Source organism: Lissotriton vulgaris, chromosome 6 (genome assembly GCF_964263255.1).
Source record: "Lissotriton vulgaris chromosome 6, aLisVul1.2, whole genome shotgun sequence".
Lineage (NCBI taxonomy): Eukaryota > Metazoa > Chordata > Amphibia > Caudata > Salamandridae > Lissotriton > Lissotriton vulgaris.
Window position 1 is genome coordinate 1,232,876,065 of NC_141694.1, and position 22,690 is coordinate 1,232,898,754.

The 22,690-nt window shown below is 43.5% G+C and overlaps 1 protein-coding gene across 2 annotated transcripts in view; it reads right to left on the minus strand.

The window, feature by feature from the left end:
• TAGAP (T cell activation RhoGTPase activating protein) overlaps window positions 1-20,704 on the minus strand; it is a 462,232-nt gene extending 441,528 nt beyond the window's left edge. The window contains exon 1 of one of the 2 annotated variants that reach the window (XM_086927328.1): window positions 20,582-20,704. In XM_086927328.1, the coding sequence (XP_086783454.1) occupies window positions 20,582-20,656 (75 nt within the window). In that variant the 5' untranslated portion in view covers window positions 20,657-20,704. The remainder of the gene's footprint in view (window positions 1-20,581) is intronic. The other variant, XM_086927329.1, reaches the window with a different exon arrangement.
• Between the last annotated feature and the right edge of the window lie 1,986 nt (window positions 20,705-22,690).

Consider the following 22,690-nt stretch of genomic DNA (forward strand, 5'->3'; position numbering starts at 1 on the left):
ATGTTTGAGCTGTTTCACAGTGTGGTATCCAACCTCTCTTCCTCAAATTCAGGATCCATAGATGCAACAGACGCTGGTTTACTCATGGTAGTAAAAATACAGTCCAAGGAAAAAGATTCTAAAAAAGTATGTGGTCGCGTTTGTTCCGCACTCACTAGTAGGGTACACCAATTACTGTTTATGAAACACAAATGCAAAGTCCAAATCCTCACCGCAGACCACCAATGTTAGATCTGGGGGTCTCTAGTTGGCAATGGTTTTCACCTTTGTCCAAATAGGGACCCTTACTTCTATGTCAGGATAAGGGGATTACACTCCTTAATAAAACCTGATCACTCCCTTGGTAGCTTGGCACGAGCAGACAGGCTTCTCTCAGAGGCAGTGTGTTAAGCATTTGTGAATATACACAGTAATACAGTGAAAACACTATAGATGAACACATCACAGGTTTTATAAAAATAAGTATTCTTTATATAGACTTAAACACAAGACCACAATCGACGAAAATCCACAATACTACACTTAAGATTGCTTTAAAGCTGATCGAAGTTACTTAGTTCAAGTTGATGATAGATGCGACAAAGTTCTCAACAAAGTGCCTGGATGCGTAAGGCAAAGTAAACAAAAGGCTCGCAAAAGGGGAGATGCGTCGGTTCTGTGATCCGGGGGAGATGATGTGTCGGGCCTCAATGCTTGCGCAGAGTAAGGGATGAGTCCTTATCCTTACCGGTGCGGGGGTGATGCGCAGATTCTCGGCCTGCGGGCCCGTTGCGGTGCGCAAGATGGCGCATTGATGCGATGCGATGATCCGGTTGCGATGAGAGAAGATGGCGCCCTTGATGCGACGATGCGATGACGATGCGTAGACACCCTGGCAGCCTTGCGACGACTCTGTACTTTAGAGCCGCGACAGGCCCTGCGACACGCTTCTCTGGTGATGCAACGGTGATGCGATTGCGACTCTCTCGATGGGGTCACACTTCTCCAGTGATGCCACAGCTCCTCCCTCCCATCTAGATGCAGATCTCTCTATTCACCAACGGGCTGCCCCAGCCTGTCTCCTGGAATCCCTTAGCCCTGTCCCTCACAAACTCAAACAAGGAATACACAACCTAGCAGAGGCAGGCCTGGACAGTTAGGCAAGAAAATACCTACTTTTTAAAAGGGGTATTTTCAAACACAGAATATTAAAACCAACTTTACTAAATGATGTATTTTATTATTCTGAGTTCAGGCATACTAAATTTGAATTTCTACCATGTTCCCTGAGTCAGGATTATAAGAATGTAATAATCTAACTGCCCATTCTAGCCTATGGAGAACAGGTAGCCTTGCAAAAGTGAAAAACAAAAATGGCTGTAGTTCACTCTTAGGACATGCTACACACACCAGAGCATGTCCTACCTTATACTTACAGTGCACCCTGCCCTTGGGCCTACCATAGGGGTGTCTAATATGAAGCAAATGGAAGGTTTAGGGACTGGCAAGTGGGTGCACTTGCCAAGTCGACATGGCAGCAATGGCAAGCCTGAGACACATTTTACAACCTGCTTCTGTGGGTGGCACAACCAGTGCTGCAAGCCCACCAGCAGCATTTGATTTACAAGCCCTGGGCACACATGGTGCACTGTACTAGGGGCAGACAGGTAAATCAAATAACCCAATCATGGAATCACCAATTAGTACATCAATTTAACATAGCAAGCACTTGCACTGTGGCACTAAATAGCAGTGGCACAGTGCCCAAAGCATACAACCAGCAAAAGCATATCAAAACAGAGGAGAAAATCCGTCAAAAATGGAAGGGAGACTCACACCAATGATGCCAGGTCTAAAACACACACACACACACACACACACACACACACACACACACACACACACACACACACACACACACACACATATATATATATATATATATATATATATATATATATATATATATATATATATATATATATATATATATATATATATATATATATATATATATATTTATTTATATATTTTGAAGTCTCAAGAGTCCGCCAAGACGCCGTACGCCGGCCTATATGTTTTTGGTGCCAGCATTGGCAGCAGGAAGCCACAAAAATCCAAATAATCCAAATGAAAGGAATGAAGCGGCACACCAAATCTATTATGAGTGATTTATTCGTGAAAACAACACATTTCAGCCGAGGCGGCCTTTGTCAAGTTACCCAAGCGGCTCCAAGCAAATCATTAAGTGCATGTGATGTCACAATGGACATAAAAGAGTTTCTACAGCGTGAAATTGTAGTTCATTGGGGTTAGCGTCCTGAAAATAGACATAGATTGTTACATAACAATTACCATACCAAAAAATTTAAAACAAAATATATTCAATTGGAGCTAGGATACAGTGCAAATATGCCCTCTATTGCAGCAAAATTAATTCAAGCATACATCACAAATCGAATCTTGGTCACCATATTCTTACATGGATATAAGCCCCGTGTATTCTATAATATTGAGTCGATGGTGTGCATTTCTGAATACATGCAAGCAGAGAAGCCCAATTAATTAACAGCAATTCCACCATTTGTGGAATCATGGTCAAGTGACTTCATCGATCAAAATGAATTATAGACGAAATGCAGTTGTTTGTTTTCTCCACAGCATACAATTTCAATTCATATAATAATAAAACAAATAATCAGTTGGAAAAGAAAATAATGTTACATTATCACAATGATAATATCTCTTCTGCACACCCCAATAACATTATAAATAGATATCAACGGCATGTGCCGCATGTTGTCCTGGATAGCCAGCTTGGGATGGAAAAGATCCATATCAGCATTACAGTGTTTTATATATGTGCAAATTGAATGAGTCTAGTGCAGGCGATTTAATACAATACCATTCAACCTAGAGCGAATGGTCTCCAGACAGTCAAAATATCGAACTGTATGGGCGTGGCTGGCTGCCAAACGAAATGGCCGCCGCCTTGTAGAGCTCCGGACCCTCTGGGGGAAAACAACATAAATCCAGCACATTAATTTGCATCCTACCTAATGAAAATAACTTGCTGAGATGTCGGAGCTCTGCCTGCACCCAGACGACGACTTGCCTGGCTCTTGGCACCTTACCCGCTACCTGTGGCCACACGAACCCCTCGCGGCCTACATACACGCTGAGACCAGGGACTGATGTCGGTGCACCATCCGACACCGCTGTGTGCAGGCGCTGGCCCGGCGGAACTCTGCCCGCACCTGGAAACTGCCTTGCCTTACTCCCGGCGCCTTCCCTGCTACCTGCGCCCGTTTGGGACCCCTCGAGGCCTAACTTCGCGCCGAGACCGGGGACTGGCACAGATGAAACATCCAGCACCGCCGTGAGCAGACGCAGGCTCGGTCGTGCTCCCTGAAAAAAGTGCGCCCTGGGATCCTATACGAGCATAGCCACTCACCCTCCGGGACCTCCAATAGACCCGCTGCAGACTCGGCTGTGTATCCGGACCCCCTGAGAAGCGGAGAGCAGGGAGATTCCATCGGCTGGTGGTGCGCCATTAGGTAACACGGTCAGGAGGCGGCGATTACTGCCTCTGGACAGTTGGTGCCCGTGGAAGTGGATGTAGGAGCGGGCGTGATGGGGGGCCGGGGGAAACGAGTGAACCAACAGAACAAGTTCGAGAAATATGCTAATACTAAGTCTGCCAAAGAGGTACACAATCGAACCGAGACTGGCACATCCCCTCTCAACGAGACTATCCCGGAGAAAGAAAGAAATCACTCTGCAAGATATCATGTCCACCTTGAATAGGGTCCATTGCTCTCTGGAGTCCCGGATCAATACAGTATCCACTGAAGGCACACTTACCGCGCTGATTTTCGGAAATTGAGTTCCTGGGTAACAGAAGCTGAGTCCATAACAGCAAACATGAATGCAGACATAGCCGCAATGAAAAAACAAGTGCAACCTTTGAAACTCGACAACAAGACCATGGCAGCGAAGCTGGATGATCATGAAGGCCACTCCTATCGCAGGAGGCCCTGCACTGGATCTCTTCGTGGAAGATATCGTAAAGACTCACCTGCAGCCCAGAGGTCTTAGCAATTATTTCTCGGTTGAGCAAGCCCATCGGGTCCCCGGGGGTAAACCCAGATTTGGGGCGCCTCAGCGGCCTATACTCACACAAATTTTACATTTTCGACACTGGGATGTTATCCTTTAGGCAGCGAAAGTGACCCCGCCACTCCGATTTCAACAATGCACTATTTCGATTTCCTTTTTTTCCAGATTACACCGCAGCGGTGGCCAAACAACTGCGAAATTTCTTAGTAGTGAAACAAGAACTCAGATGCTGAGAGCTCAAATATTCTATGCTCTTCCTAGCAAAATTGAGGGTGGAGACATGGTTCTTCACCACCCCAGAGGAGGCACAAGATTGGCTGGAGGGTTGACGCCCGGTCCAATTTCGGGGAAGATCCGGTTGGAACAATGAGCGAAATCACTCAACACAGTGATCCATGGCTCAGACGGCAGACCTGTCGGAAACAGAATGCCGGCCAGAGGAGGATTGAACTACTCCTGTTAAACACTCACACTGGGGCAGGTTCCGCATGATCCGTCATCTGTTAAAAAACTATTTGACGTCAACAACAATCAAAGCCACAGGGGCACAACGTCGAGACATGGCCTCCGTCCATCACCTTGCTGATCCGCTGAAATAAGACACTAAAGATGGACAAGTGATTATTGATCCTTTGATATGACTTTTTCTGTGCAGGGGAACTATGATATCTCAAAACTTACATCCATATTGGTTATAAAGGTTAATTATCCAATGTTTGACCCCAGAGGGACATACGGAGGGCTCTATCCCCCCCACATTGGAATTGGGTAATGGGTATTAGGCACTCTGCAAAGTTGGGGTGGCGGAAAATTCAACAACCGTCTTGCAGCGAGGCAGGGAGGGTGGAGGGAGTTGGGATGTTCTGGGACAGTTCATATTTCTTTATTGTTTTTCTTTGTTTACGCTCTTGGGCACATGATCTGACCGTGCTTACTACTCATGCAATGTTTTAATGCAATCTACCAGTAACTGCACAAGCGACACAAAGGCCTCATGCCGCAGTCACATGAACCCATACTCCCCATGACATCCTTCAAACAGCATTTACCGCTCATCTCCTGGAATGTCAATGGTCTTCAGGATAAACTAAAGAGGGGGCTAGTCCTACAATACCTGAAACATAAGGCGCCTGCGATTACCCTACTGCAGGAGACCCACTTAACTGGGGACAGTCTTCAAGGCACTAGACAGATGGGGTTTTAGATTAGCAGTCCATTCAGAATTCACGTCTGGCTCGAGGGGGGTGGGAATCCTTCTAAAAAAAAATACCCGATCACAGTCAAGCCCACATATACGGACGACCAAGGCCGCTTTGCAGCAATCTCGTGTCAATGCGAAGGCCGAATAATCAATATAGTCTCTGTATACATCCCGCATGCGCGCCACATCCCAGCTTTCGCAGCACTTAGCGATTTCCTCCTATGCCTCCCACATGGCTCTTTAATAATAGGTGGCGATTTCAACGCCACTTTGAATGACATTCTAGATCGTACACTCCCACGACTATACACAGCTCACACTCAGCACTGACGGATTTCCTGGACACAATAGGTATGGTGGACATTCAGTGAACCCATTTCCCCTCGATGAAACAATACACTTCCTATTTGGGGGCACACAAGAGCCTCTCTAGAATCGACTATTTATTGGCACCTGCAGCCGACCTAGGGATCTTTCAATCATTAACACATTTATCAAGAGGCATCTCTAACCACTCCCTGGTTAGTGCTCTTTACACTTGACACTCTTCAGCAAAGAGTCTTATAATCCCCATATATCCCGGATATTTGAAGTCTCCAGAGATAGGGAAGGGACTAACCAATACCACTAAATACTTCTTCACGGAAAATGCGCCCTCTGTATCCTCCCTAATTGTACTCTGGCAGGCTTACAATATAGTGCTTAGCGGACAAGCTACCTCACTAATCATCCACCATGAGAGGGAGAAAGTCAAAACTGTAGCGATGCAAGAAAAAGAAGTGGGGGAGCTGGAGAGAGTCCACAGTCAGGACACATCTGATGCAAATGCCCACCTACTGCAGTTAAAGAAACATGAATACAAGGAATTTCTTTGGGAAGCAGCAGTACCAAACATACTATTTATGAAAATGGGTACAACGCCGGGAAACTCCTGGCCTGGCTCAATAAAAAAGAAAAGGCGGATAGATGGGTGGCAGAACTCCAGCTCCCCACTGGTGGTTCAACACGAGATCCCCAGTGCATAGTGGACCTGCTACCGGACCACTTTGAACAGGTCTATGCTTCCACAATCACACTCACGCAAACTGATGCGGAGGAGTTCCTCCGAGATATTAAGCTTCCTCAATTGGAAGAAGCAGAGGCTCAGACCCTAGAAATAGAACTCTACACAGACAAAATTGCAATCAGCAAATTACAGTCCGGTAAAGCGTTGGGACCCAATGGTATTCCCTTCGAGTGGTATGAGCGTAACACGACAACACTCACACCATATATTACGGCGATGTACAAAGACTGTTTAGGAAAAGGGGAATTGCCCCGTGATCAGAGAACGGCGACAATAGTGGCCATCCATAAACCCAGAAAACCGGCGGAAGACTGTTCCTTCTACAGACCAATATCGCTGATCAATGCCGAGACTAAGATATTGGCAAAGACCTTGGCTAACAGGCTTACACCACACCTAGCAAAGTTGATACATCCGGCTCAATCCAGGTTTATGCCCGGAAGAAACACAGCGTTAAATCATCGGCGCCTTCATAATGAGCTTTGCCGTAGTCATACTATTCAGGAAGAGGCCGTGGGGCTATCCCTGGATGCCCGCATGGCTTTCGACATAGTCGAGTGGCCGTTCCTCTTTACTGTTCTCCAGAAACTAGGCTTCAGACTGAAATTTTGCTCCTGGGTCCGTTTATTGTACACTGACCCAGTGGCCCAGGTAGTTAAATCCTTAGAAACACTGTCTGCAACGTTAGTTTGCCACCCACAACTCTATGTTATTGGAATTAATAGAATTCTGTTTGAACAACAACATATTTACCTTTAATGGGGACCTGTTTAGACAAACATCGTGGACCGCGATGGGCACCTGCTTCGCCCCCAGCTACGCGAACTTGTTCGTAGGCTGGTGGGAGGAGCAGGTGGCCTGGTCCAGGGTGAACTCAGAATGGACCAACAAAACAGTGGCATGGCACAGATACATTGATGATCTGTTTTTAATCTCGGATGGTACGAGGCTGAAGCTGAGGAATATATAAAAACTTTGAATAACAATGATGTCAACCTCCAATTTTCAGGAGAAATCAGCACGACCTCAGTCAATTACCTAGACCTGAGACTAACGGTGAAGGATGGGAAGATTAATACTTCCTTGTACAGGAAACCCACTGCTGGCAACAGCATCCTGCACGCGGACAGTGGACACCCTCAGAAACTCAAAGACAGTATCCCTTATCGGGAGTTTTTGAGGTTAAAAAGAAACTGTTCGGAGGAGCAGGATTTCAATGAAGCCATGAAGGGCAGTATAGAACGTTTTCAGGCAAGGGGGTACCAGAGCACACTGCTAGAAAACACCGGTAAAAAAGTTGCAAGTCTCGATCGAAAAGATTTGTTGAAGAAAAAAGAAAAGACCGAGAAAGATACAGGGAAGTTTAGAATGATCACCACCTTCTCTAAAGAGTCCAATGCCATTAGGAATATTCTAAGAAGAAACTGGCACATATTAAAAACGGATGCGGTCATAGCTACAGATATTCCCATCCATCCCCTGGTAACCTTTAGGAAAGCCCGTTCCCTCAAAGATAATCTGGTCTCCAGCCATCTAGATAAGCCTACACCTAAAACCCAAAACACCCTCAAAGAAATGAAAGGTTTTTTCCAGTGTGGAAAATGCAAGGCATGCATAGCAAGCAAAAGAATTAGATCGTACAAAATAGAGGGCATGAAACGAAATAAACAGATCAACAAATTCATGACCTGTCAAACTAGCTTTGCTGTTTACTGTCTTGTGTGCCCCTGCGGACTTAAATACGTGGGCAGCACCATTAATATGGTTAAATTGAGGGTGCTAGAGCACATGCGTGCTATTAAAAACAAGGATTTTAGCTATCCAGTAGCACGCCACTTCTCAGTAAAACATAATAGCAATAGGGATCTGTTGCAATATTATTGTTTAGACTATCTACCACCAAACATTAGAGGTGGAGATCGTTTGCTCAAACTGAGGAGGCTGGAGTCCCGGTATATTATTGATCTAGGGACCAAAATACCTAATGGATTGAACGGGGGGGAAGAATTGGCTGTACATTTGAACAAGTGATGAACTGTGATCCATGAAAATGATGTATTGTACTGTGTAACACATGTCTGCAATCTCTTTTTTAACCTTTCATCATGTCGCTTGGGCCGATACACGGCGTGATTGTTTGTGGGTAAGCGGGACAAGCAGCCTTGTTGAAGTAGAAGGCTGCATTGCCGATCCACGGCGAGATTACTTTATAAGAAGAAAATCATATGTGATTGGTTCTCGTTAACGTTGAACAAAACAAAATACTTGTTATAAAGTGGTAATCTAAACCAGCTTTTGTTGTAAAACTTTGAAAATGTGAAACAGTATTTACTGTTTTAAAATGGCGCCCATGTAAACTAATGGAACGCTAAGTCCGTTTTTTACCCACTGCTTGCACGTGACATGTAACGCTTTAATATAAAAAATGGCCGCTGTTGTTTTGTTTAGAGATTACGACACTGACGAAGGATGTAAATCCGAAACGCGTTTGTCCTAAATAAACTGCTGCTGAGCCACAGAATCCTTGTGAGTGCTATTATTTTCCTCAACGAAAAAGGGAGATCACTGAGCTTGGATTTATATCGCGGCACGCCACCGCGTTACTGCACCCGAACACGAAGTGCCCCGCCCTTGGCAAACGGAGGAGCAAGATATATATATATATATATATATATATATATATATATATATATATATATATATATATATATATATATTGAACCGTATGCTACTGAACAAATCAGATATGCAGCAAATTCATAACACTGATCATAAAATTTGATTATTTGTGAATTATCCCTCAATGCCAGACCTAACAAACTCAAAACCATCATGAAGAAACATTGGGGCGTCATCCATGCATACCCTGTAATTGGTAAAATAGTAGGTAATTCTCCTGTAGCAACCTACAAAAGATTTAAAGAACAAATTGGTCCAAAGTTTCTATCAATCAGAACCAACTACTTCGTGGTTACAGGTTAAAGAAGGGTTTTACAAGTGCAATTCCTGCAAAGCCTGTAAATGTACCACCAGCAGTAAAACATTTAAAACCCATGATGGAAAGAACAGATCAATTGCAAAATTCATTATTTGCACCACGGAATTTATAGTTTACCTGTTAGAATGTCCGTGCAGTCTTAGATATATAGGAAGCACTAAATTACAGCTAAAAAAATGCATCCTAGAAAACCAAAGGGCCATAATCAATATGGATTTCAGGTATACCATAGTAACACATTTCTACAATTTTCACAACAGTAATAATAAACTTCTTAGTTTCTGTGTGATTGACAAAGTAATGAAACACAAACGAGGAGGTGACAGGGAAAAAACGCTACGTATTCTCGAATCCAGGTACATAATCAATCTTAACACTATGATGCCTTGTGGTCTGAATAGGGAGGAAGAACTGTGCACACGTATAGGTACATAACAGTCCATTTTCCTGTACTACTTCTGCATGCATGACTATACATTTGGGCTTCTGTCCTTTTTAGTATAATGTTTCTTGAAACTGAGATGCATTTTCTTTTTTGGTTCTTCTCTTTTCGATAATAAGGGTTTTTTACCTCTATATATTTTATAATTGGGTGCACACACAAAGGGTCGGGAATTGTGGCGATCAGTACATATACCAGCTGAGCACTGGCCTATGATTGAGGGATGTTTCTCATCCAGCAGCCCTGCACCCCTGTTTCAAACGGGTAAAAGATATCCCTGCATGCCAGTCTGCAGCTTCTCATGTCTCGATTAAAAAGCTGACGCGTTTCTGAGCCTACGCTCGTCTTCAGAGGCTCAACTTGAGTTTCTGGTGCTTTGGCACTCCCACTTTTTAAACAATTGACTGCCCTCAGATGGGCGAACTCCTATGAGTTTGAATGCAGTGGGAGGTGTGGCCTCTATGCCAAAATGACTGTCACGCCTCTGAAGAGTGCAATGAGCACGAAATGCATCAGGCGTGAATCGACAGGCATGCTGTGAACTGGATCGGCCTGCCGATCCGGCTTTTACCTCATGGAGGTTGCTGCAGTGGATGTCAGAGTGCGTCTCCAACAGGTGGGAACCTTGGAGCTTAGATTTATATGCGGCCTCCCAGACGCGGGAGATGCACCACCCAGGAAATTTGGGGCCACAGAGCTCTAAATCACGGAGTCTCAATGTGGAGGCATCCATGGAGGATTGACAAGTCAGGTGTGCGAGTGGAGGCCCATTGGTGGGCTTGAAACGTCTCAGACAGCGGCACTTAACTGAGACCCACAAACCAACGCAAACTCATTTGAGTTGCCCAATGGAGGGCTCATAATTTTAAGTGGGAGGTGTGGCCTCTATGCCAAAATGACTGTTGCGCCTCTGAAGAATGCAATGAGCATGAAACGCGCCAGGTGTGAATCAACAGGCATGCTGTGAACTGGATCCGCCTGCCGATCCCGCATTTGCCTCATGGAGGTTGCTGCAGTGTATGTCAGCTTTGCGTCTCCAACAGGTGGGAACCTTGGAGCTTTGATTGAGATATATATAATATAACAAAAAAGACGTTTGCAAACAGTATTATAAAATGTTAACAATAAATGAAAATGTAACCAAATACTATAAAATTAAAACTATAAACAGATATTAATAATAAATATATTTAATCATTATCAGAAAATGTATTGCAGTCAGGGAATAATAGAAATACAATTCCTACTCCAGTCTCAACAGAAGGGAAAGATTTGGACTTCGAAGAGGTTACATTTACTATTCCCACTCCAGTGAAAGCAACAGTAGGTAAACAACTTCATTTCAAACATATTATATATTTGAATAACCATATTAATTTAAAAATATAGAACTCTTAATACAAACATCACCAAACATAATATATACACACACATATATATATATATATATATATATATATATATATATATATATATATATATATATATATATATATATATATATATATATATATATATAAAATAGAAAAACAATTAACCAAAATCATACTCACTGTATTATCTACTTTACCATTGAAAAATAATGGTTATTTCATTATTACTTAACTAATTTGCCACCCAATACCGCTATAAAACTAGAAAACTTCACCTAAATTATTACTAAAATAAATTAGTATAACACAATTTACATAATTGATAATCAAGTGCATAACTAATTAACAATGAATTGCAAATTATTACTTCATTAACTTCCCACACAACAACCCTACAAACTTGGTAGCCTGCTCATAAAATATAACTAAAATATATAATTATTACACAATTTACCTAATTAATCATCAATATCATATTTAATAATACATTAAAAAGTATCTGTTCATTACCCTATACCACTACAAACATATATTTAATTCTAAATTAATAATAATTATTTTTAATTATTACTTAACTTCGCACCCTATACTCATACAAACATAGGTGTCGATTAGGATGGCAGACGGACCTGCGTCCGTCCGCCACCCCCGAGGTGGAGGGACCGACCGCAGGGGCAGCGGCGGTCCCTCCGTTGCAATTAGGATGTGACCGCCACCCTGGCGGTCACATCCCGTATATTTTACATAGCGGCGGGTGCTGCTTTAAGCAGCACCCGTCGCAATGTAAAATATGCATGTTTACCTTTGGCATGCACAACTTGGCAGGCACCGTGTGGTGCCTGCTACGTTGTGCATGCCAAAGCAGGGGGGTACCATAGGTACCCCCCCATGTGCACCCCCACCCCCCAACACCCTGGGGGCTCGCAACGGGCCCCCAAAACCAAAAGAACACATGCTTTCCACGGCGGAAAAGCCGCCGTGGAAAAGCGCGTTTCCGCCTGCATCGTGATATGGCTGGCGGTGTCTTGCAGACACCGCCACCATATCTGCGTACAGCCACCACGGATCAGCGGCGGACGGACTTGCCGGCCGCCGCTGATCCCACCGCCATCGTAATGTGGCGGGTGGTGTTTTCACAAACCAAGGCGGTGAATCCGCATCCTCCAGGCCGGCGGTGGCTTCTGCCGGCCCGGAGGATGCGGATTCACCGCCATCCTAATCGGCCTCTTAGTGAGCCGCAACTAAAATATAACTAAAATAAATCAGAATTAAATAATGCACATAATTAATAATCAATTCAATAATTAATAGTATATTAATCATTAATTGTTCATCAATTATTCCATAATTAACTTCCCACCCTATACCACTACAATCCCAGCAACCTGCACCTAAAATGTAACTAAAATATGTTTATTACGTAATTTACCTAATTAATAATCAATGTGATAATTAATAATACATTAAAAATGAACTGTTAATTACCCTATCCAACTACAAACGTAGCAATCTGTACCTAACATATAGTAAATTAAATCAGTATTACATAATATACATAATTAATATCAATCACATACTTACATAAAAAGTATTAATTCATTATTAGTGAACACTTAATTAACTTCACCCCCTAGCCCCCTACAAACCCAACAACCCACTTTGACGCTATAAATTACTATTAGCCATTAAATTAAAAATTGTAAATCACTTAAACTTACAAACTATTTTACAAAAAAAAATTATACAAACATTAATAACATAAAATTAATATATGAACTAAAACACATTAACAAAAATTAAAAAATATAGTCTTTATAACTATGCTATTGAAAACGATATTATCAACAACGATATTCTTAACAATGATATTACTTACCTGAAAAAAACAATATTCTTGACAACAATATTTCTGCATCACAATATTTTTGTATCACAATACTTTTTTCTGATATTTCTGTCTCTTAATATTTACAACTCAATATGTTGTCCTAATACCCAATGAACAACCTCACAGTTTTCAACTTATTCTTACAAAGGGCAAGCGCTGCTACCTAGCAGACAATTAATTACTTGTTCCAGACCTTACCCTCCCAGTATGAGAGGCAGGAATGGGCCTGTCTGCAACAAGTCCTTTATGGTAAGATAGACAGTACCAGAACCAAGTCATTTCCTTATGTCTCACGTGGTGGCACTTCCCTGCCCTCTAATTCATGGGGCTGGAGTACCAGCTGTACTTCAGTGTGCTACTGTTGCTTCATGTGGACTATTTCTGCTGTTTGCATCTTTGTCTGTGTTGGTGGTGGCATCCCTTATTATTTCCGCTGGTACAGCCATTTAATGCTTGTAAATTAGCCATTAATACAGATGTGCCTTACTTGCAATATCCACATTTCTGAAGTTGTATTTAAATTTTATTTGTACGGTCTGAGTACACAATTACTGGGGTGTAATGCATCAAACTTTAAATGTACCCTGCATTCCAAATCTGAGTGGTCAACACTGAAGCTAAAGGATGTGACCAAATTCTGTCTCACTCCATAACAAAGTCAGAGCTCACTCAGGGGGGGGGGGGGTTCATTGCAAATAGACTGGTAATTTAAAGGGGGAGATGCTGGAGTTACCAATTCTAGTTAGAATCACCACCTCAGATAGCACATAAGCCTTTCTATTCTGTCCATTTTTGTGTATACTTTCTTCTTGCACCAAAAGACCAGTGGTGGGTTTGTTCCCACCACTGGTACAATTCAGATTTATGTGAAGTGATATCTCCTGCGAGTATTCTATTCCGCATGGCTGAGAATGAAGGCAATAGTTTGCTTCCAATCTCTTCCTTGGTTGTGCATTTTCTCATTCTCATCCCCTGAGTTCTAATCTGCACATCACAAAAACTTGACTAGAATGACAATGTTAAAGGTTTATCCTTAGGGATCCTTCCAGCATCTTCCTTCTGTGTCATTGTTCTGTGTCTTCCTATATATCACTGTAAAATGCGATGCAGGGCACGCTACGAAATTTGTTTTATTAATTAAATTGTTTACTTACCTCCAATTATCCATATTCCGGTTTTTAGCACCCCCCACCCTGCCCCTCCCCCGCCCCGCCTTTCTGCCCCACCGGTACTCCCTCCACAGGCTGCGGATGCCACGCTATCAATGAAGGTGATAGTTCGGTAAAATAGACTCTGCTTGATGCCATGGTTCTGCCTTCCTCTAAGTTTAAATGTTCCCAAGGACTACCCACACAAATCTAATTTGGATTGTTCAGACTGTATGATTCACAACTTAATGGATGTACTATTTGTGTAACGATGGCCCTCTATATAGTGCACCAAAATGAGGTACACTGTGCAGAGATTCCAGGCAAACCCCAAAGGAATTAAAGAGGAACAAATTACACCCCAAATGCTCTCTTTTGTGTTAATGTGGGAGAGCAGTTAGGCATATCAGAGGGTAGTACTAAGCATTTATTACACACACAAAAGTAGTAACTGAGACCACATTCAATAAAGAAATACAACACCAATTTATAAAAAGAACACATACTTTTATATAAATTTAGATACCAAGATCATCGGAATCGAGCATGTACTTTTCGTGATATGAATTTTTACAGTTTTCAAAAATGGACACATTGCAATTTCTGGATTGGTAATGTTATTCTATGGAGGAAAAACATGTATTGTATTTGGGCACTTGATAACGACTTACAGGACTCTTCATCCGGACGGAAGGTCAGTGTGGGGCAAGGTCCAAGGTCACACCAACAAGTCACCTCGGGAGGCTCTGAGGCCCAAGGGTGCAGAGGTTTTTCATGATGTCGCGTTTCTCATTCACTTCAATGGGAGAAAGGTCCGTCAGAAAGAAGCTACAAGCTGGGACTGGGGGCCAGTCCAGGGGAACCCACAAGGGGGCTCGACACTTAAGATCCGTGGGCACACAGGGACACCCTTGGTCCACTTCTTCTTGGGCTCTTGGGTTCGGGTGCAGTGGTGTATTTTGGGGTCGGATCCTGGTGCAGGAGTCTCTTGCAATTGGAGTGGGACTGCAGAAAGAGGCTGCAGGCGGCAACTGGAAATCCAGTCTGGGCAAACCCAAAAGTGAGCTTAGCTCTTGTGGGTCTAGGGACCCCATCGGTACTGTCACCTCCCTTGGATTCAGGGTTTGGAGCGCAGGTACCTAGGTGCTTTGAGGCGTCTTGTGACAGCCGTTACAGACTCACGTATTGGTCTTGGTTTTGCAGAAGAGGGGCAAACAAGACAGATGGGCCACTGACGAACTGGGTCTCACTGTCCCTTAAATGCCTCGATGTGCATGTCATTCTTCCTCTGCGTAGGTGTCCGGACTGGGCTCAAAAAGCCTTGGCTGCTGCACGTGGTCCAGTACCTCAGGTATTGGTCCTGTGCTACTCCAGTTCGTCCTGGTGTCTTCTCACTCGGAGGGAGGACAAATCTGACCTTCAGGAGCACAGGGTCCTCTTCGTGGGAAGCTACTGGGCCAGGCTGGCCAGGGAGCGACAACTTGGTGGACTGCACCTTGCGTCTTTGGTGCCTTTTGTTTACTCCAAGGGAATTTCTTCAGGCAATTGGCAAAGCACAGGCAGCCCTCTGGGATTCTTGGAGACTGTACAGTGGCAGGACGACTCTGCTTCTTCTACGATTGTTGGGGGCAGCAGTCAGGGTGGAAGTGTTGGTGCCAAGTCAGTTGTAGCTCCTTGGTTGTCATGGCAAGACTCTTCTTTGTCCACTTTCATCTCTTGATCCCTCAAAATCTGAAGTCCTGGTACGAGGGGGTCCTCCAAATACTGAATTTAGGGGTGCTAGGGGAGTGTAGAGCAGTAGCCAATGTGTTACCTACCCTATATGACCACTTTCTGTGGGAAGAGGGCATAACCCTGTTCCGGAATTCCTAATGCCACCACACCCAATAGGGTGGAATTTCTAAAGACTTGTTTACTTCAGACTAGGTCACCCCAGAGGTGTGCCCAGCCTGGCAGTGCAACACTCCTCCGGCATATCTAATTTTCCCACATGTCCTGGTGACAGATGGCTCAAAGCAGGGGGGCAGTATCTTCTCACCTCTGAGGGAAGCATGATTTGCATATCAAAGGCAGTGGGCTCTTTGAAGCTCTTTACCTTGGAATGCAAATTCACAGGTCATCCTGTGTGGGGGGTGTAAACACCCTCTGCCCGAGCAGGCTTTATTTCTGACCTCCTGAGAGTACCCCTGGGTGTTCGAAACTTGTCTGTGGCAGCAGGCTGGCTAAGACCAGTCTGTCAGCAAACTAGTAGTTGGTAGGTTTTATGGGGCACCTCTAATGCGCCCTCTGGGTGAACATCTGAGTAAATCCATCACTGGAATCAGTGTACGTTTATTAATAGTTGGGGTTTGATACCAAACACCATATGTTTCAGTGAAACCATTATGTAACTGCTGAACTCGTTTTGACCAATGCCCAGTGCATACCTTCAGATGGCTTCCCTGCTCACTTGCAAAATCTAGTCATAGAACGAGACATTATAGGGGCACATCTGCTCATGCAGATATGTCCTCACATAAAATATAATGCACCTTAGGGCTCAAAGGCCTGCTGTAGAGGTGACTTTCATATATTAGATGCAGCGACTTTAGCATGGCACACAGGAGTGTGTCACGTCATGCTTTCACACATTGTTTGCACAATGTCACTCTGCCAGCACCAACGCCTGCCGACGTGCACATTTGCTGATTGCTCCCGGCACTGTTTCCCTGTGATTTGTTCCATGCACGCAGATTTATCCTCGTCGATTACTTGGGCGCTTTGACCTTTCCACAACTTAACCCCCGACTCCCGGGCGACACTCACGCCCGCTCTGTCCTTGAGCCCGTACATCGCCCACTCTAGTCTCTACCACTACGTTATCTGAGCGCCACAATTAACAGATTAAACCGTCGACGACCAGCGCTTTCCAACCCCAAACAGCCAAATCCTATTGGCTCAAATGTTCTTGACCTGATGAGGACCTCCAACTAAGGAGATCAAAACACAGTCGACTTCCACAACCTAAACTCCATTCAAACAACTTAAACTTGTGGAGTTTTGTAATATGCTGTCAATGCGATGTAAATTTTAAGGCACCATTACCTATCTCTTCACGCACCTTCACGTTTTGTGTGAGCACCAGGACTAGTTCCTTAACTTTGGATGACACTCCATTTATGATGAAATCTCAGATCTCTGCAGTAACATCATCCTGCTTTTTCCAGCTGCGCAGGATCCGCAAGATCTGTAGATTCCTAACCAGAGAGGCACTCATTCTAACCTTACTGGCTTTGGTCATCTCCAGGGTTGACTTCTCTAACATCTTGTATGTGGGGATCCCTGCCTACCAGCTTCAAAAACTTCAGCTAATTCAAAACCAGGCTGCCCGCCTGGTGTTTCACCAACCCAAACACCAGCATGTTTCCCCCCTCCTGAAGAGCCTTCATTGGCTCCCTGTGGCTAAACGGTGCTCCTTCAAACTCGGCTGCACCTTATTCAAATCCCTTCACAATCACGCCCCCGAGTTCATTTCCTCTAAACTCAAGCGATACCTCCCATCCCGCAACCTTCGGTCCTCTGCTGATAATCTTCTATGCATTCCATTGAACCGCCGCAAAAAACACGGTGGCCTTCGTTTTTCTTTTTTAGGTCCCACCTTTTGGAACTCCCTCCCTTCTTCCTTTCGCCATTGTCCCACCTACGAACTGTTCCGAAAAACCTTGAAAACTCACCTTTTTAAGTTAGCCTTTGAGTAATGCTTCCTGCCTCAGTCCGTTATGTCTGTTATGAGCGCCAAGAAACCGTCTCGGTGTACGTGCGCGGTACAAATTATTTAACATAACATAACACATAACATGATGTTAATAAATGTGATCTCACCCTTGCTACCTGTGTCCCTCCATACATTGTTTCTCTAATGTTGCTGGTTATTAGGTTCAACCACTAACCCAGATGAAAGCTATACTTTAATTATTAGTAGCCCTGCTACACGAGGACCTGTTCGGCCTCACCCAGACAATTGTTCTTTTCAAATACATATAGCACCCCTGGTCGTACTACTGGGGTACCCTTGTTTTCTATATATACTCTGCCTGCAATGGCAGTCTGTGTGGAATTTGTATGTGGGTCCCTTAGGGTGGCATAAGATATGGTACAACTCTTAGGGACTCTCTCTAGTACCCATGCACTAGGTACCTGGGGTACCATTTACTAGGGACTTCCAGGGTACTAAAGTCCTTTGCCAATTGTAGCACAATTAGACAACACCTGGTTTTAGGGAGGAAGCACTGGCACTGAGGTTTGGTTAGCAGACCTCAGTGCACTATCAGAGTCGAAAATCAGCATCCAGTAGCTATAAAGAGGCGAGGGTAACTGCAACGAAAACCCTGTTCCCTAGACTTTTATCTCCAGAAATCAAATGCAGGCCCTGGTGGTATAAGGAGCCCAACCATTAGGTGGGTGTTGGTTGGCTCTGCTCAAAGTCTCTATGTCTCTTTGTTTGCCTGATGGAGTCCTTGTGTTGACAGCTGGGTATATACATCCCTGGTGGTGGGTATTTTTAGGGCTCCGTCATAATTTTTAGCAGACCCTGGCACCATCATTGTTAAGTCTGGCTACAGATAGCTTTAATAATATAATTTTTAATAATACCTCATGTTAGCAATTATTTAAAAAGTACAGTAGGTGGTAGTAGTAGAGGGACTGTAGGCCCTCTTGGCCATTGTGTGTGTTGTCTTTTTCACAGTTTACAATTGATTGGATAGCTTGGCCATCAAGGTCATGGAATTTTGAGGATGATGGCAATGCCCTATTAAGTGTTTCTATTAGTTTTTGGTGATGACTGTGGATGTGACTTTCAGCTGTGAATGTTATTGTGTGCATTTACTTTGCTGACACAATGACATTTTAACTGCTACTTTATGGATTTATTTTTCTTTAGGAAGTGTGCGCTGTTTGGAACCATAGGCCTTTGGTTACGGAACAGTGCTAGTCATTTATCTCCCTTGCACATCAGTTTGTTTTACTTTGTTATCATTATAACATGTTGAATATACAGCTTTTTTGTTCACAACAAATATACAAACTCATAGGCTTTCTTAAAGATGGAATAAAACTACTGCCTATTATCACAACTATCTATTGTGCATTTTTTTATATCTATGACTTTTAAGTTCAACAGTTACAACACAAACTTCACCATCTGACTCCTTTTTGTTATAGTCTTCTTTGAGGAAACATTAAGTCTGCTAATACAGTCTGCAAAGGGACATACTCTCAGTTTCCATATTGTTATAGCCCAGATATTGCAGACACAAAGCCACCCGACTAGTACCAAACAACTCCTCTAACAAAAAAACAGACCTACTGGCTTTAACACATTTGTTTGTCCTGCCACTACTAGCACCCTATAGTAACTCCAAACTTTTCATTTTACATCACAAGCATATTTTTTATATGTATTTGCTATGCTTTCATTGAAGCTGTACCCTCATTGTTTTCTTTGAAACAGGTGGCTGTTGTTCACCGGCTTGAATTACAGGAGTGACGCCCCCTCTGAAATATAGGGCAACCGTGAAAGTAAACAATGGCTTTCTGTAATAAATCTGGCACTGTTATTTGTTCTTCTCATGGCAGGCGTAAAGATCATTAATAAGATGTTATCAGTCACTAAAAAGTTTTAACACTCGAACGTCCAGTTTCCCGTATAGTGCTAGCAGCTAGCATTTACAGTTTCTAAGCACTTTGTCAGATAAGAGAACCTAGTCTAAAAAAAAACAGACCAATCGTAGTCAAATTTTGTTCAGCTACACAATCTTCCCAAAACACACGAGAGAACATTCAAGTGCAAACAAAAGCACTTCAACGTATACGCGTAAGTAACATAGCCTTCAGTGTTGTACTTTAGTGCACGCTTCCCCTTACAAATTATAAGCATTAACGTTTTGCTAAGAAAATCATAACAGCCTAACCACAAGGTTGACAGTTGTTTACATAGTCAGCAAACGACAAGCAAAATTATCTCACTGACAATCTGGTTATTCTTAATTTCATGAAACTAGTCTACGAAACAAAACAACATACAAAATAGAACTTCCGGTCTTGGGACGTGTACACAACACCACGCCGTAATAATTACAATGGTGCATGAAATATCCTGGAGACTGTGGAAAATACGAATAACACATTTTGACTATCGCGTAATTAAACTCTACGAGTTCAATGAGTGTTCTGAAGTTATTTTCGCCAAAGAGCAAACTGCGACATCTATACATTTTTTTTCTGTGCGTGGTCGTTCATAAATGGGTGTTGCTTTGGTTCCCTGCTTGGTGAACGTCGTACGCAGCACGCGCAGACGGAGCTCGAGACGTAAGCGTGCGTTACTCACTTGGTTCCGTGGGGTGCTGAGGATGCCATCATAGCTGCCCCTGCGCGCCGGGCTCCCGAGCTGCAGGGCAGACATCCTGGCCGCTGATCCCTCGTTGCGAGGAGCGGAGCTTACAGGCGCATGACCGGGCTGGCAGTGCGAGAGTACTACACTTCACTAACTATTACATGCGGCGCTAATGAGCGGGAGGTTCTCAGCAGCACGCAGACACACACGCACACACGGAGGCGGTCACGGCTTATTCTGTCTCCTCACTTGTTCGAAAACACCGAAATAGACTTTGAATCAGCGGTTCACGCATCAACGTCGCAGTGAATATACAATATTAATAAATAGAGATTCTCGCTGCTTTGCTGCTGTTGTTTATTACGAAAAAATGTACATATTACTTCCACTCGGGTATTTTTCACAGATAAAAGAAAATATGGCAACTGTTTGCTATAACGAGGTGGTGGTTTCCTTTATTACATCAGCCACAAACAAGTACCAGTTTAAACAATTGTAACTTCCGCAATGTATACTTGAGTATACACTTTGGTATGAGATGCATAAGGCAATATAGACTTTCCAGATGCAAGTGATAGCACATTTTGCACAGGTTCGGGGTCGGAGTGAGCTTTTGGGCAATTAGGCTGTACCCTAATGGCTTGTCTGACAGGTCAGTGTGTGGACCGTTTTTGTAGGCTGTTTGTGGGCCTGGTTTTGGGTGTTCATTTTCCTATTATTCCCACAATCATTGCCTTCAGCAAGCACAAGTTCATGCAGTCTCACATACCTCGCAAAATACCTATGCAACGTCTTTTCAAAACGTCAATACTAGCTCAGTTTGCAAATGTGGGCCATTTTTTTTATCATTCTGATTCACTAATGAGTCCCACTTTAAGTTTGGTGTCTGGACCTATTTTCTGTCCCAGTCGCACCGTGCACAGTTTGACACCATGACATCACTGCACGTGTCAACAACCTAAGCAGCTGGACATATTGATTTTGAGCCGCTAAATTTAGTGCACAGCTTCCCGATATGGGTTCCCGGTGCTCAAGACAGTGAGAGATAAGATGGGGTTGGAGAATTAAGGTCACTGTACTAGCCAGGTCTTAAATGCCTTTCTGGATGTTTTTTCATCTGGAGTATGCTGGATTGCAACGGGAAGACAGGTATAGCTTAGGAGCCAGGTAGGTAAAGGAACATCCTCATCTGTCTAGGAATTCTTGTTAGGTATGAGTTAGATGATCTTAACATGCTGAGAGGACTGTAAAGTTGTAGAAGTTGTCTCAAGAAGATGGGACCTGAATTGTTAATTGCCCTAAATACAAATTATAGCGTATTCAAATGAGCACACTCCCTTTTTCTAATATCGTCAAATGATAAACATCTTGTGCTTTATAATAATTCTTTACATTTGTGGCACATCAGGAGATTTCAAGACCAACTCTAAATACACAGGAATAGCCATCTGTGGCAAAGCCAAAACACTGGTCTCCCAGCCTTGAAGATACCACAACTTCAGCATCCCCAAGATAGAGCTAGAAGACTAAGGCAACCAGCAAGCCCCCCATTGATCGTGAGCCAGTTCGAAATCTACATCACAGTCACTTTAGACCAATTTTAATTTGACAGCATGGACCACAAGTTGTCCATGATCCTTTTTTTTTTTTACCACATTTTTGGCCAAAATGAAATCCTCTGTCATGACCGAATCAAAGGGTGAGTGGGAAATTGCCACTGTACGTAAGTAACGGATGACAGCAGAGACAAAGAGATCTGAATGGGGTTTGACTTGCCTTTTCTACCACAAACCACCCCCCTTGGTGTGTCTGGGTAGTCCAGACTCTTACATCACTTCTACCAGAGAGTCCGTTTACCATTATCATAGAGAATATGCCCACACGTGGGCCCCTTGCTCATTGTTCCACTGGAACCAAGCCCCATCGAGGGTGAAACCGGTCTTGGTTTGCTTTGTTCCGGTTCAGAAATGACTTTTTTTATGGAGTTTTATATAGCGCAAACTTGACCAGGTTTCGGGTATCAGAGTGCTTTACATAGCACCAGTTGCGTTACATGAGGACACATTAATTTTTGTTAGGCACGGGGAGATTAAGTGACTTAAT